At 25.4% G+C, this 18,174-nt stretch overlaps 1 protein-coding gene across 6 annotated transcripts in view; it reads left to right on the top strand.

Annotated features, from left to right (window-relative positions):
- Window positions 1-18,174, top strand: part of LOC100209490 (peroxinectin A) — an 88,030-nt gene that overhangs the window by 8,959 nt on the left and 60,897 nt on the right. For all 6 annotated transcript variants that reach the window (XM_065799433.1, XM_065799437.1, XM_065799438.1 and 3 more), the window contains 6 exons: window positions 274-587; window positions 735-781; window positions 3,198-3,303; window positions 8,076-8,204; window positions 8,307-8,483; window positions 9,229-9,584. In XM_065799433.1, the coding sequence (XP_065655505.1) occupies window positions 274-587; window positions 735-781; window positions 3,198-3,303; window positions 8,076-8,204; window positions 8,307-8,483; window positions 9,229-9,584 (1,129 nt within the window). The remainder of the gene's footprint in view (window positions 1-273; window positions 588-734; window positions 782-3,197; window positions 3,304-8,075; window positions 8,205-8,306; window positions 8,484-9,228; window positions 9,585-18,174) is intronic.

Raw genomic sequence — 18,174 nt, 5'->3', positions numbered from 1 at the left:
AAAAATTTTTAAAAAGAGTGTTGCGTTTGATCAAACTTTCTTAACTCTATTTTAATATATATTTAGAACGCTTTTTTATTAAAATGATTTATTATTTTAAAAATGTTATTTTGTGTTGTGTTTCTGCTTATTTTCAAGCTTTAAAAGTTTCTTCGTTATTCTTCTTCTTTTAGTGCAATAGAATTTTTGTATTAATTAATTTTGTATTAATTATTTATTAATGCTATTTATTTATAATGCAATTGCTGAAGTATAAGTTTTAAATTTCACTAGGTGATGGCACTTTTACTGATGTTACAATTTCATCAAATGTTGGCCCTGAGCTCTATGGTAATGGTGCAAGTTGGGCTGATGTTGATTCAGATGGTGATCTTGATCTTTTTGTAACAACAATGGGTGATAAACGTCACTATTTATATATAAATCAAGGGGGACATTTCACAGAAGAAGCATTGGCTAGAGGTGCTTCTTTGCAGTTTCCTAGTAGACGAAATATAGCTGGTATGACACCTACATTTGGTGACTTTGATTTAGATGGTTATGTTGATATACATGTTTCAGAGTGGATTTATCATTTCTATGGAAAGGTGAAATGCTTGTTTATTTTTATTAGTTCAAGTAAATTCAGGTTCCTTTTATTGTTTTGAAAAATCTATTTTACATTTTTTTAAGTTTAGATTTTTTGTTTCATTTTTGTTTGTTTTTTATTATTATTTTATTTCTTATTGCTTTAGGTCTCAGCAAATAGATTATTAAGGAATTTAGGTTCAAAAAACCCAGGGTATGTTAAGTTTTTTTTTTAACTTTAAAAATTGTTTTGACATAATAAATACTTCATAAAATGGCTGTTTCAGAATTAGTACCTATGTGCTGAAGCACCACTCCTAAGAAGATCTGTTTGGCTCATTGGGGTTATTATCTCGATAATTGATCGGCCATGTGAGTTGCTGACAAGTGATCTTGCCCTAATTTTAGTGTTTTATGAGAGAAAATAAAAGTTGAATTGAAATTTAATTCTATTAAATTTAATAATTTTAAAAAAAAATTAATAATGAAGAAATAATAAAAATAATATCATAATAAAAATTATAAAAATATAAAAAAATATAATGATAATAGAAATATAATAAAAATAAAAAAAAATATTTAAAAAGGTAATAATATTATTATAAAAATAATATAATTTTATTATTAAAACAAAAGATAAATAAAAGTAATTAAAATGCTAATGGGTTTCAGTGGTTTCTCAAAAAAATATATAGAGTCTCTATAAGCAGAGTTAATGACTTTCCCAAGGCATGTCTTTATTAAATGTTTTAAATGTCAGAATTAGCTTTACAACTTTATATACAATTTTAGCATTATTTAAGTTATGCATCTAGCAGGAAAACATTGTTTAAGAAATGACTGCATTGCTTTCCATTTGATTGATCTACTACCTTGTGTAAACTTAAAACTAACAAATTTGTTTTTTAAAGTAAATCAGTAAAAATAACTTCAACCTAAAAAAAATGGTTATCTTTTGAGCAAAGAAATGAAATGAATACTAAATTGTAATTTTTTACAGCATAATTTTTTACACATGAAAATTTTATCTTATCTAGCATTTCAGGGACTATTGATCAGCTATATAGAGCTTTGCATTCCTGTGAGCTAGATATAGACAAGTTCTTCTTTAGATTGAATAAGGAGATTAAGTAATGACCTACATAGAATAATTGATTTGACTTTGTTTGACATCTAGTCAAACAAAATTATCATCTACAAGTCAACAATGCAAATAAGCATGGTGTAGAAGAAGAATGCTTGTCTTAGCAAGCCCTCTAACACACCACTACTACACCTACAAGTCTCGTAAGCAAGAAATTGCGAGTTCAATTACTGTACTCAATTTGTTTCACACTTTTCATATGACTTTCATTTTTTTTATCAGTAAAGCCATATCTGTTAGTCAAACAATATTGTTCCGAAAACATGTTAAAAAAATGCTTTCTTTTACTTTGGCATTAATGCATGCTTAAATATTGTGTAATTATGTGTAAATATTTGTGTCTAAGCATAATTGGGCATCTAGCTATCAGTGTACACTAAAGGCTTTGTATACCGCATATGCTGTGACTGACCTCTTATATTCTTTAAGAACAATGTATGCTGTAGACAATGTGTGCCATAAATAGGCTGTATATTTTTGAATAACTTATATGTTGGAGGGCTTGTCATACGCAGCATAATTCAATATACTTCTGAATTTACTGCATTAAAGTTACATAACTGTTGCCTAAACAATTTTAAATTTATAAACTTATAGGGATTAATGACGGTTTGTTAGGAAATGTTTATAAGCTGATATAAAATTAAAAAAAGCCTGGAGTCCTGTAGTACCAACATTTTTTACAATGAGCAGGACTGTGGAACTCAGGTAAAAGCAGGGACTCCTGAACTCCCGATTCCAGACTCTGAACTTCAAATTGGTTTCCCTGCTAGCACGCATTGCAAAAATTAAATGTATTGCATTACAATCATAGTTCTCAATAAGGTGTTTCTGATTTCAAGCAAGTATTGAGTCTTCTTTAAATGGCAACATCTGAGCCTTTTTAAAAGCACAAAAAACTTAATTTGATACCTGATTTTTTTTGTGTAAACATCATATGTAAATAATTGGAGCAATGTTAAAACCACTCTTGATTTACATAGAAAACCAATTTAGATCAATGTTTTAAAAGTACTGATTTTTCATTGCAAAAGAAATGATTTTTGGTTTTTTAATTTATTTTTGTAAATAAATTGTTCAAAATTTAAACTAAAATTTAAATATAAAATGAATGTTTTAATATTTTTGATTTTTTTAAATTAAATTCACAATTTTTAAGATGAAATTTAATAATTCATTATAAACTTATTTAATGCTCCATTAACCAAATTAAAAAATTTTAACACAAAAGAAAAACATGTTGACGGAAAATAGTGGGCCACAGTGATCTTAAAATCTTCAAAATGAGGCAAAAATAGGCGACTTTAGAGCTTCAAGCCTTGTTAGCTGTGTTCCATTAGGATAGAGGTAGACGTGAGAAATGTGTCTAAAAACAAAACAGTTATATCTTTAGTGGTTTATTTAATAAACCTTTAATCAAAAACTACTTATGACCTATATTTAAACAGGTCTAATATTTATTTATAATATATATTTTTTAAATTAGATATTTTGAAGATGTTACAGAAAGTGCTGGTTTAAACCTAGATGGCTACTGGGATTTTTTAAATCGACATTTTTCCGGAACATTTGTATTTGGCTCATCTTTCATAGTATGAGTTTGTTATTTTTACTAGAAAATATCTGTCAAGCCTGAAAAGATATTACTGTTATTAATATTTTATTTGAAAAAAAAAATTTTCAAAGCTTAGTAATTGCACATAAACTTCTTTTTTTTTTCCTTATATATATATTTATACTTTTTTAATTATTACTATTATACTTTTTTCTACTATTTTGGTAAAAAACTCTATAAAATGTTTTTAAAATATTGAAGAATATAAAGTAAAGACATGTATGACATTATATGCATAGACATTATAGATAATTAATATCACGTCAGGGGTGGATGGATCATTTTTTTGCTGTTTAAGATAACTAAGTTCTAAATAAAAATAAGCCAACCTCCAGAAATGAAGCAAACTCCAAACATTTATATGTTTATACTTTGTCAAATAAAGAATGTTCAAAAATTATTACAGATGTCATAAATATTCGGTTAATATTTAGTATTTGACTTATTCAGCTACTTTTTTTACTATGTTGCCAAATACCAGATTGTAACAAAAAAAAACTTCTAAAAAAGGATTACATTCAACTTTTTTTATTTCTTATTTTAATAATTAGATTATTTAATTAAAATAAGAAATAAAAAAAAAACTTAAAATCTATAGGTGGTAAGTTATGATATTTGATGATAGCAAATGATGATAGCAAATGATAGCATTTGATGATAGCAAATGAATAAGTTTGTAGAGATTAATTATAAATTATATACACTTCCAAAAATAGTCATTAACCAGTGGCAGTGTACATATCGACACTGCCACCAGCTAGTAATAAAAATTTTTAGCTTTGTCTTTGTTGATCACCATTAATAAAGGTTTGTTGTCCAGTTATTGTCCAATTGTTGTCCAATTTAAGCAAACATTTTAATGTAAAAACTAATTTTATTTGCAATCGGACTTTTCTTTTCAACATCTTTATGTGTTTGTATTTTCTGTAGAGATTGGTTTAATTGTTTTTATTTAAATTTCCTTTTCTGACAAAGGGAAAATGAACCATCACCAGTGCTCTAGATACTGATGATGGTTTATTGGTGTCAAGCAGCTTTTTACTGAGAAAGATTAAACCTTCACTAACCTAACATTTTACTGGGAAAGATTGGTATTTTTGTCGCACATCACAATTTTTCCCATAGTATTAAAAAATTTTTTTTTTTGCTTGTTATCTTTTAACGAATCCTAAAAAATTAGTTTTGGAAGGTGCATCAGTAAAAAAGGTAGCCTATAATTGTTGAATTTAATAAAGACACAAAAAATCTTTTTTTTATTTTACAAAATAATCAATTTCCACTAAAGTTATTGACACTGAAATTAAATCATATATTGATAAGAAAATGAACCCATCTGTTTCTACCTTGGTTAAAAACTCAAATATAAGATATTTCAAGCCCCTGTTTATTGGAACTTACTCTAATTATACTAAAGTTAAAATTAAAAATTCTAATAAATATTTACTACTAATAGAATAGAAAATAATTTTTGTTTAAAAGATCCACTTTTTAAGCTACTTAAACCTCATTTTTTTTCCTTCTGTACTTCCCAAATGCAATAATCTATAGAACTGTATGTGTGTGTATATATATATATATATATATATATATATATATATATATATATATATATATATATATATATATATATATATATATATATATATGTATATATATATATATATATATATATATATATATATATATATATATATATATATATATATATATGTTTATATATATATATATATATTAGGGTTATGATTTTTTTAACTTTTGTTACAGTTTTAATTGGCTATATTTTTAAAACCTGAGAAATTGATAGTTAATATTAAAATTTCATAGTAATATGGAATATAGTTAAAAAATGTCCCCACCCACCCATAATTAAACTATGCTATAAAAATATTGTTGTTTTTATGATTTTTATGGAAGTATTTCATTTTTAAATTTGCTATAAAACATAAAACACACCTAAGTAAAAACTATTTTATGTGCTTGTGTAATATGTTGATCTGAACTGAAATATTACACAAATACAGAAAATAGTTAATACTAATGCGTTTTATGTTTTACTCATTTCTTTTGACTTTACCTATTTCAATGTCTTTTTTAATTAATTTTATATTTATACAGTAAATTAAAAAAAAAAAAGTATTTTTATTAAAATAATATTAAAACATAGAACATTACTAACATATATTATCCATACATTTTAGATTTTTCTAATATGTCAAATAAATATAGCAAAAATGTTGTTGACAAATATTCAAGAGTATGGACAAAAAATTTAGTTTCGTTTGAAAAATGTATAACATCAAGAATTGGTCTACCCTTCATTGAAAAACCATTGGATTTATTTAATAGAATGCTAAAAAAAACTTTTATTATTGGACATTACAACTACCTGGCATCAATTGAAAAAAGCAGAAAAAAAAGAGTAAACTTAATTGCTGTCAAAATAAGTAAATTATGGAACAAACTCAACTTTCCAAGTATTTCTAAAAAATCAGTTGGAAGAAAAATTGAAAAGGTTATAGAAAAACATGACAAGTATCTTAAAAAGCCTGGCAAAAAGGAAGAATGCTCTGTTTTTGAGATCTTTTTGATATCAGCAATATTAAGGGCATATTGCTTAATCTGGAAGATAAAAAATTTTATAACATACAATTATTAAGTTCAGGAGAAGTTAGTTAGAGTACTAACACACAAGTGTCATTACATCCTTCAAAAGTCAGAGTTTGTAATGCAAAAGATACAACTTCTACAAGCAAATCAAATAATTGTCCAGTTAGCAGTTCAACTGCATCAGAAGAAAGTGGTTCAGATTTAGATTCACAAGACAATTATGAACCAGTGGAATTAAAAAAATCAAGAAAGAGAGTATATAATAAAGTAACAAAGAAGTAAGAGTAAGAACAAAGTTAGCATCTAATCTTGTGATAACTGAATCTTTAAGTACAAATAAATCAGATAGATTGTGAGCCGAGTGTTTTACCACAAGTACTCAGGCACACGCCCGGGTAGCATTTTCAAATAAAATAACTTTAAAGTTCATTCTGTATAAAGTTATTTGAAAAAAGTGTTAAAATAGCAACTCCAAGTCAGACAGGAATCAACTATAAGGCAAGGGGAAAGCATGAAGAAAATTGTTGCTAAAATGGTACAAGAAGAACAATTCTGCTTACATTTTGATAGAAAGAAAATAAACAAGACTGGATACCAAGTTGTGTCACTTCAAAATGAGAAAAGGAAAATTAACTTAGGAGTTGTTAAATGTGAAAGTGGAAAATCCAATGATATTTTTGAAGCTTTTAAAAAATTGCTAAATGATTTTGATGCATGGAAATGTATTTCAATGATTATATGTGACACAGCAGCAGTAAACACAGGAAGATTAAATGGTATAGTTGTAAAAATACAAAATGAAATGGAAACCAGAGGCTTTACTAAACCACAATATTTAGGATGTCAGCATCATATACTGGATCTCCTTTTAAAACACATTTTGGATCATTTTGTAAATTGTAAATCAACAAGTCCTGGTTTTGATTATAAATTTGTGAAGGACTTAACCAAAATTTATTAAAATCTTCAAAAAAATTATACAAATGAAGCTGAGCCTAATCATTACATAAACTTGGGGTGGCGAGATGACTTCAAATTCCTTTATGAGTTATGTGAAGCTTTTAGTTACTTCAAGAATCATAAAAAATTACCAAAAATTAAGTGGCACAAGCTTCCTCCATTGCACAGTGCTAGATGGAACTCTAGAGCATCATATGTTCTTCTTGCCTATTTTCTTATACCAACATGGAGTCGTGAACTTGGAAGTGCAGCAACTTTTATTGCAAATCAATGGAAAAACTTTGGTTCAGCAAACAATTATTTGATGATAAATCATATGACTGTATGCTTGATGCATTGACTGAAATTAAGTGTACAGCTGCTTTAAAGTGCTTTATGAAATACTGGAGCAAAGAAGATAGTGTAGTTTATATTCCAAGAACAAACATCATTGCTGAACGAGGCGTTAAATTGATGGAAGATCTCCTTCAAAATTCAAAAAAATGGGATTATGCAAATGTGAAATTTATTGGAAAGAATGACCTGTGAAGCGTTAAAACTAACTTGCTGAAAATAATTACTTTTATTGATCCACTTCAATGATATGTAGTTTATAAATACTAAATATAGTTTACAATTAGTTTTATTTATTTTTGTGGCTGTTCATAAATGGGTTGGAAATAAGCTTTATGTGTCCTCATGTAGTTTATGAAAAATCACATTATTATAAATGGAGGGGGGGGGGGGATATTTTTGCAACTAGACGACCATTAAACCAGTTTTTTATCAATTACTCAACATTTCTCAGGTTATAGAAGTATGGCCACAACAGATTCAAAAAATATCATAACCTAATATATATATATACATACATATATATATATATATATATATATATATATATATATATATATATATATATATATATATATATATATATATATATATATATATATATATATATATATATATATATATATATATATATATATATATGTATATATATACATATATATATATATATATTTGTGTGTGTATAGTTTAGTATTTTAATATACAAAAAAATTATGAATATAAGCTAAATTTTAAATAATAAGGGATTTTAGAGTTATGCCAAAATCAAGGTAGCACATTCCAAACTAAACTTTTCTTGCTTTATGATCATTTAAAAATAAATTCATTGTTTTTTTTTATAAATTAAAGGATTTTAACAATGATGGTTGGCCAGAACTTCTTATTTCTGGTGATTTTCACGGCAGTAAGCTGTTCTGGAATAATAGAAATGGAACCTTTACGGAATGTACAGTTGATTGTGGTATTGATGGTGCCATTGTATGTTATATAAAAAAGATTGTTATATATTTACAATTGTTTATAACACAATATTTAGCTAATAATAATGACATAAATATGAATCTTACCTTTATGTTTAAGAATGCAATGGGTCAAACAACTGGAGATATAAACAAAGATGGTTTTATTGATGTAATGTTAACAGGAGTGTACTTTACCCAGAATGCATGTGCATATCAAAATTGTAAATTTGGACCTTCTGGAAATGGACTTTTTCAAAACAACAAAAATGGATCATTTTCAAATATTGCAAAAAATGTAATCAAATTTTTGTTATATTTCAGCATACAAAAGTTTTTCTTTAATTTGATTTTTAAAAGATTTAAACAGTTTGTAAGATTTACTAATTTTTAATTTACTAATATTTATGTAACAAATTGTTACCTAAATTGTAATATAAATATGTATGTATATATATTTTGCTTATTTTAGCTTAGAACTGCCGAGGGTGAAAATATGCCCCTGGCTATAGCCATTGTTTAGTGGGCGTTTTATGCTTTTGATTTTAAAAAACATAAAAGCCCTTCCAAACTGTGAAATAAATAAGTGAAATAAATATAAATATTGTTTTAATCCAGATTTGAAAAACTTCTGAAAACTTTTGTTGTTTGGTGTAAGTAATGTGCAACTCATTTTTTTATATATATTGAATTTGATACTGATTTTGTTTTTTGTAATTTCATATAAATTAAATATTCCTCCCTATCCAATTTTTTATAAAGAATCAAAAATTCATTAAAACCTATTTTTTTTGGAATTTTGAAATTTAATAACTGATTTTCAAAAAGTTGTTTTTTGTACAAACCCTAGTGTAAATAGCATCAGCCAAATGCTGATGCTATTTATATTCTTACTTTGCGCATTAATCAAACTTATCTTGAAAAAGCTTTACATCTTTTCAGCATAACTTTTCAAAATATTTGGACACCCTACTTTTTACTATTGTTGTTGTTCATCAAAAAATAGTAAACAAGAAAATAATTTTATTATATAATTTTTATAGGTTGGTGTTCAAAATAGTTTTTGGGCATGGGGAGCTTCATTTGTTGATTTTGATAATGATAACAACCTAGATGTAGTTGTAACTAGTGGTATGGACACATTCTCAACTTCTATGGACGATGAATATACTAAAGGAAAAATGTTGCTATATCAGAAAGTTGGAAACCAAAAATTGGTTAATGTAGCACTTCAAGAAGGAATGCAGTTTATTGGACAAGGCCGGGGGTTGTTGGTTTTTGATTTTGAAGAAGATGGAGATGAGGACATTTTAGTGGTACCAAATGTTGGCCCTGTTCATTTTTTTAGAAATGATAAAGGCAACTCAAATTTTTGGATTCGTGTGGAAGCAATGCATTGGTATTTTATATAAATATATTATTGAATAGACATTGTATATATATATATATATATATATATATATATATATATATATATATATATATATATATATATATATATATATATATATATATATATATATATATATATATATTATATATATATATATATATTATATATATATATATATATATATATTCTAATGTTTTTATATATATATATATATTCTAATGTTTTGTTTTAAAATTTAAAAAGTATTTAAAATTTAATTTTTAATGTTTCTTTCTTATGAAAGATAATCAAAACTTATATTTCTGCAAATATGATCAAAAATTTTCAAATCAAGTAATGATTTAGATTTAATTTAAAAAACTGAAATTCCAACTTTTAAAAAAATGAAGTTTTTTTAATCAAAAATTCTAGTAATTTGAAAATAGTTTTTGAAATTAATTTGAAAATAATTTGAAATTAATCAACTGCTTTTACTTTATCATCATCATCATTATCATCATCATCATCATCATCATCATCATCATCATCATCATCATCATCATCATCATCATCATCATCATCATCATCATCATCATCATCATCATCATCATCATCATCATCATCATCATCATCATAATCATCATCAGTATGTGGTTCTGTGTTTTGCTATTGTCACGCTGTCATCAGCACACAAGATTTTAGAATTTACCCGCATCGCTTGCGATTTAAAAAATTTTTTTTTTTAATTCTTATCAGAAAGATATAAATTTTTAAGATATGTTAGTTACGAAAAAATTTTTTGATAAAAAAACTTTATAAATAAGACCCATTACGAAATAGGCATTACCGAAAAATCTAATAAAGAGGATTTATGCATGGGGATAATGAAAAAATGATTCGGATATGTTTTTTTATTCATTCCCATTAAATCAAGCTAAAAAAGGAAAAAATCCAATTACCTAAACTTTGAGGTTTTTCATATCATCATGGCGATTTTGAGTTTCTGAGTTCAAGTAAACTTTCTATAATATATTAATGTGCAATCTCCTACTTTGATTTTGAAAAAAAATGTTACATAAAATTTTTTTTAAAACTTTTTTAATGTTGTTTTTCTTGATGGATGTAATATATATCATGTCGAATGTCCAAAAAACATTTACTTTGCTTTTGACATTATTTTTTTTGCCGGGAATTGGGTTTTAAACAGTAGTTGTTGCAATACCGAAACTATCCAGATTGCATTACCGAACTCACTTATTTTTTGATAATAAACGAATAGAAAAGGTTCGTTATTTTTAATTTATTGTTTAGGTTTAATTCCTTTTTTTTTTTCTTTAATCAAACTCCTTTTTTAAAATCTATCGTAAAAAAGCAGGAATGCTCTAAGGAATGGGTTTTTTTTGGGTAAAAGAAATTGACTAATGGAAAAATGAAAACAGAAAAAATTTAAATATTTTTTTACATTTTACAATTGTTTATACTTTTTTTTCAAAAAAAAAATTTCAAATAAATAAAAATAGTTTATTACATTAGTATCTATACTAAACCAATACGTTTTTTGAAAATCCTTCTGTGGGCATTTTTCCAAAATAAACAAATTTAGCAATTTTAAGTTTATAATAAATGTAAATAAGTTTACAACGATCATTTCGTATCCTTACATACATACATGCATCTTAATACTAGTTTTAAATAAGAAAAATAAAGTTTAAGGCAATTTACTTTCTTACTTTTATTATTTGAGTTTGATTTCAATCAGGAGCGCGTTGAGGGTGAGAATCAAGGTAGTAAGCCCCCCAACCCCCACGCACACCTCTTCGGGATAAGCTGTATATTTTTCAAAGGCGAGTATTAAGATATTTATTTATAACATCAATATAATATTGTGCAGAACTTAGTAACTAGACTATGTCCTATTGTGCAAAGGTTATTGATTTAGCTTTTTATTTATTTTTTAGCTCTCAGACCCTCCCTTGCAGCAAGGGCTGAACCAGCGTTTTTTTTGTTGGAGAGATAGCTTCCATACATGGAACTTCCATACATGGAACATGAATCATTTATTTGTTTATACTTACGTCAATTAAAGATGCTTTGCAAAAAATTGCGATGATTAAATTACTATGAAATAAAATTGCGATGGTCAAATTACTAAAAGACATTACATCTTAAAATGGAAAACTAACATACTAAATTAATGTGAGAAAAAGTTCAACAATAAGAGATTTAATTTTCGAAAAAGAAAATACCAAGAAATGAATATCATGTTTTATAAAGTAAATTGGGATGAATTATTTGATAAAATAAATACAAACCAATATTGTGAATACTTTTTAAAAATTTATGAAAAAGCTTGCAAACAATATATTCCTCACCACTTCAAACCCACTAGTTTTATCCAAAATCCATGCATCAACATAAAAATTAAGAATCTAATTAGAAAAAATCATAATCTATGGTGCAGAGTGCGTGCTACAAACTTCAAAAATACAAACCTAAATAATGAATACAAACTAGTTAATAAAATGATTAAAAAACAAATTAAAAAATCTACTCTTGATCATAAAATAAACTTAGCAAAAGATGTAAAACATAACCCAAAACTCTTCTATACATATGCACAAAAAAATCAAGAACATACAAAATTACTAGCACTTAAAACTAGTGACAATAAAATAATAACTGATAAAAAAGTCATTGCTAATCTACTAAATTGTTTCCAATTAGTATTTGTCAAAGAAAATCAAGATCTACCACATTTCATCAATAAAAAAATGCAATTATTTGAATGTGACTGGGACCAAAAACTAAAAGAAGATATTGTACATAATTGTTTATTAGAACTTAATGAAAACAAGTCACTTGGTTATGATAACATCAGTCCCTATGTGCTAAAGCATTGTGCTGAAGGATTATCCAAACCTTAGTCATTAATACTCAAGAAATCGATTCATTCAGGAGAGATGCCAGAATTATGGAAATCTGCAAACAAATCTCTTCAATTACAAAACTATACGCTAATGATACTAAAATCATATCTGTTATATAAGAACATAATGACCTAATTAATATGCAAAATGACATTGATTTGTTAACTGAATGGTCAAATGTATGGTTATTGGATTTTAACATAAGCAAATGCAGTGTTATGCACATTAAAAGAAAAAATATTAACTATAACTACACTATGAAACACGACAATCAAAGTTTTATTTTAAAAACGACAACAAAAGAATTAGACTTAGGTGTAATAGTTTCATCCAATATGAAATGGAATCATCAGGTTCAAGCAGCTACAAGTAAAGCACAAAGAATCTTATGTTTAATAAGGAAAAGCTTTACTTATCTTAACACTGAATTGGTAAGGCAATTATACACATCGCTGGTTAGACCACACCTGGAATTTGCAGTTCCAGTGTGGAGTCCAGGTAATAAAAATGATATCAATGACCTAGAAAAAATTCAAAGACGAGCAACAAAGCTAGAACCTGAACTAAAACATCTAAGTTATACTAAAAAATTGGCTAAGTTGTGTCTTACAACTCTGGAAACAAGACGTACAAGAGATGATCTTATTGAGTTTTTCAAAATAACAACTGGTATTGATAAGATATTGTGGTATAAAGAGCTTTATAAAGATTCTTCCAAAGTCTAAGAGGTCATTCAATGAAATTTGAAAGAGAATTTGCAAAAACAACCATGAGACACAATTTTTTTACGAACAGAGTGATACCTCATTGGAATGCTTTACCTGAAAGAGTGGTTTCTACAATGACAGTAAATTCTTTTAAAGCTAGACTAGATAAACATTTGTTAACGGCTGTTAAAGTATAAATTTTAAACTTTATGCTCCGCGACAATAGTCGTTACAGAACCTTGTATTACTTCTATTACTATTACTATTACAGCCCGATAAAAAAAATGCGTTCAAAAAACACCCCTCCCCTGACCTCAAATATGAAGGTAACATACTAACAAAATATTTTTTTTCTATTGTTAACTAAAATTCATCAATCAATTTCAAATTATATGCAATACTCTCTTAGCGTTTAAAAATTATGTCCATAAAAAGTTTGAATCCCCCTCAATTTGAGAAGGTTACAATATTTATCTTGCTATAATTTTTGAACGCTAAAAGATTATTTCATGAAATTTTAAATTTATTGTTAAATTTGAATTTAGTTTAGAATAGTATAAAAAATATTTTGCAAACTCATTGCCCTCACATATGGGATAGGGGGGTTAAATTTATTTGGGTATAATATTTATATATTTTTATTTTAGTATTTGCAAAGCATCGTTATTTAATGTAAGTATAACCATAAAAATGTTTGGAGTTTACTCCATGTCTAAAAGTTATCTCAAACATCAAAAAAAGGCAAGATCAGCCTCTGCCTTTGTTAGTGAATGATAAATCCTGCCCCGAATTAAAATCAAGAAACTGAAAAATATTATCTTTTTAAAAAATAATCATTTTTAGGATTTGCATTTTATTTTTATTTGAAAATTCAGAAACACAATTTTTATAATGACTAATAGAATACCTAATACTAATTTTAGTATTATCTAAATCATTAATAATAATAAAGCTCGATTTGCAACTTAGGCAAGTAAGGTTTCCATTGTAAAATAACTATTCGACGCTGGCTATCCGCCCTCTTTAAAAGGTTTGGCAAGAATTGAGATAACGCTTTTGGATCAAAGGATCTTACAGATCAAGGGTGCAAGTGCTTCCCTATATCTCTTTAACATTTGTTAAATATAAGGAAATTGGCAAAATGCAAAGTACACACTAGTGAAATGCGAACTTTTGTGCAAACCAAAATATCATATTTTAAGGACCATGATTATATTATTAATTTAAATACAAATAAATACAAATAAATATGAATATATTAGTAATGTATGTTATTAAGTGTAAATGCATTTACTGACTATTAGAGAGAGCATGCAGGTAAATGTAAATACATCGACTGAGGGTTTTGGTTGGAGCAGCGTAGTCATGATTATTGTTTAAAAACGGCTAAAAAAGCTGTTGCAACATGAAATACCTATGAATAATGGTCCGCAATTCAATTTTGCATTTTACCTTGTATTTATATTGAAGCACTTTTTGTAGTTAATGCATCAACTAAAAAAAAATTTTTTTAAATTCATTTTCACCAACTTAAGGAAAATATGTTATACCTAATATGAGGAGCCCAAATTTAATTTCTCTAAATGTTTCAGTATTCATTTGTTTGATTATTTTATTATTTTCTAAATGTTCCAGTATTTTTTTTCTTTTCTAATAGTATATTGTAAGCTATATTTCTATGATGTAACGATGTCAAAATACTTTATCAGAAATTTAAATATCAAGTTTTATTTCAATTATAAAAATGAAATTGAATAATTTATAGGAATTGAACGAAGTTTTATTAATAATAATGTATTTCTAAAATTAAAATAAATTGAATACAACATTTTTTGCAAACATCAAGAACGTTAACGTAACCATTTCTGCCACTAATCCTATCGGCTAAGTCAGTTAAGCTTTTTCAATCTTCTACATTGGTTTTGATATTGAAAATATAAATAAAATATAAAAAATTAATGTATATATATATATATATATATATATATATATATATATATATATATATATATATATATATATATATATATATATATATGTATATATATATATATATATATATATATATATATATATATATATATATATATATATATATATATATATATATATATATATAGATATAGATAAACACCCAACTCACACTTGCTGAACATCCAAGTGGTACATCAATGATTTTCTATATATATATATATATATATATATATATATATATATATATATATATATATATATATATATATATATATATATATATATATATATATATACATATATATATATATATATATATGTATATATATATATATATATATATATATATATATATATATATATATATATATATATATATATATATATATATATAAACACCCAACTCACACTTGCTGAACATCCAAGTGGTACATCAATGATTATAGTCGGATCTGTTTTTAAATCATTAGTACTTATAGATGAATTTGATTTGCCAATATCTTTAATGGATTTCTGAAACATTTAATAATTGATTTTCTGAATAAATTGATACTGAAAAATCTACATCTTAAAGATAAAAAAAAGATAAAAACGTTATTCTTATTACATTAAAGCTAAATATTTCAATTCTTTTACATTTTTTTAAATTTTGAAAGTATTGCTGTACAGCCCTCGGAATTAGGGTTGGCATTTGGCAATGCAAATCTATCCGCGAACTTAGAGTTTGAGGTTGCCAAATATTTCCGAACAATTTAGATTTCTACTTTTTATGATGGAACTTGTAAATAAATGTTTTTGCTGACCTGATGATGACCTAAAACATATCAAGGTCTGCAATTTTTTGCCAACTTTAGTTTTTTTTATTTTCAAGGGTTGGGTGTTTTATAATAATAAAAAATAACTTATTTCTATACCTTGTTGCTATAAACATTAAATAAAATATATATATTGATTGATTACAGCCTTACCAGTTCCACAAGTTGATTCTGGTGAGCTACAGAAACGCTTTTTATCTCTTAAAAAAAAATTAATAATTGTGTAGTAATAACTAATAATGGTAAATTAGTTTAAAGAAAAATAAAATAAAAATATAAAAGTTTGTATTACCTTTCAGAAATGTAAGAACTGAGAGCTACTTCAGCCTAAATTGAGAATACGCAAAAATATTATTACAAATAGTTATGATATTAATAAAAGTTATTAAAAAAATCCCTTATTTATATAATTATACAAATTAGTAATATTTAATTATATAAATAAGTAATATTTAATTATATAAATAAGTAATATTTAATTATTTAAGTAATTATTTACTAGAATAAAAAATTGAAAAACAAAAGCTTTTAGATTACCTTTATTCTTGACACATTACTAGCTTTAGCAAATATAAATACAATAGATTCAGGCACTAGAATTTTAAGTACATAGTCACTATCCTAAAAAGATCATTACTTAAAAAACAAAAATAATACTGGAAAGTTGAATATTATCCAAATAGATGATTTTAAGATGAATTAATTAGAAATAAATACATGATTAATATTATAGATTATGATTATCTTCAAACTATTAAAAGCTAAAACAAAAGCATTAAAAAGATCAAGCAATTGATCTTCTGTCATTAGGCTAAGGAGATCTCTGTTACAAAAATTTTCTGAATAAATAAATAGAAATGCAAAAACATAATTTAATAATCAAGAAAAAAACAAAAAAGTAAATAACACAAATGGAATAATAGAGTGTAAAATCCTATATTTTTATGTAATACAAACTTTTATCTTCTCCACCAGCAATAAACCAGTTATGTCTGTTACTGTATAACTGAACATCAAATACAAAAATACTATTTAAGGATTTAGCATTTAGTAAGTTGTTATCAACTTTGACTAAAAGTTGATTTTAAATACTTGAAGTCAAAACTATTTGACTTCAAGTATTGAAAATTGAATACTCAAAAATAAAATATTGAAAAAGTTTTTATTTACATTTAAATATTACACGTCATTTTGTTTCCAAACTGATGTTTAAACAACTCCCAATAAATAAACAAATGCTAAAATATATTTTTAAGAACACAGTATTTAATAAACTCTAGGGACCTTCAAATTTGTTGAAAACAAACTCCCTTCATAATTAAATAGTAACTGGCAAAGGTGGGATTTGAATCTGCAATCCTGCTGCGACAGGCAATCCGATCACAATAATAGCAGCACACTATACAACTGAGCTATCCGGACTCAATAGTATATTATATAAAAATGTATCTGTGAATTGTAAATTTAAGTAAGATACTTACTTGACCAGAATAAATAGATTATAGCAACTGAGAAGATGCTATTTCAATTATACTTTTCTTTGTAAACAGATTCAATCCTATAAACATTTAATTATATCCTTATTTTATTACAAACAGTTATAAAAAAAATATTACCACAAAATAAGGTAGACTGTATCAGGGATCTTTCTCTCACATCTAGACTTGAAATTTAAAAAGAATTTCATGCAAGTTATTAGATTGTATTGCAACCTTACACCTGTGAATCTATCGAACATAAAAATTCTTATTCAAAAATAAAAAATCTATTATTGAATCATCATTTAGTAAAATCTTTACTTTTTGGCTTTGTTTTGACTGCCAATTTTATGAGTTCAAGCTCAATGCCTTGTTAAGACTATATTTATTGAACAACACTTTTATGTCTCATATATTTACACATCAAAAATTGTATACAAATATGTGTATCAAAATTTATAACATATATATAATTTTTAACATACTAGATTGTTTTTCTTTTGTATATTAGTATATATTATATAATATACATATATATATATATATATATATATATATATATATATATATATATATATATATATATATATAATATATATATATATATATATATATGTAAATTATGTTAGTGTATTTTACAAATAGAGTGCTCAATGTTCTTAAAGAACAGAGCAATAATAAACTAGTGAAAAACACTTATCTAACTTTTATCTTCG

The sequence above is a fragment of the Hydra vulgaris genome, chromosome 06 (genome assembly GCF_038396675.1).
Source record: "Hydra vulgaris chromosome 06, alternate assembly HydraT2T_AEP".
Taxonomy (NCBI): domain Eukaryota; kingdom Metazoa; phylum Cnidaria; class Hydrozoa; order Anthoathecata; family Hydridae; genus Hydra; species Hydra vulgaris.
Note: the sequence above shows the minus strand (reverse complement) of the source record. Positions and strands in the feature narration are given on the sequence as shown.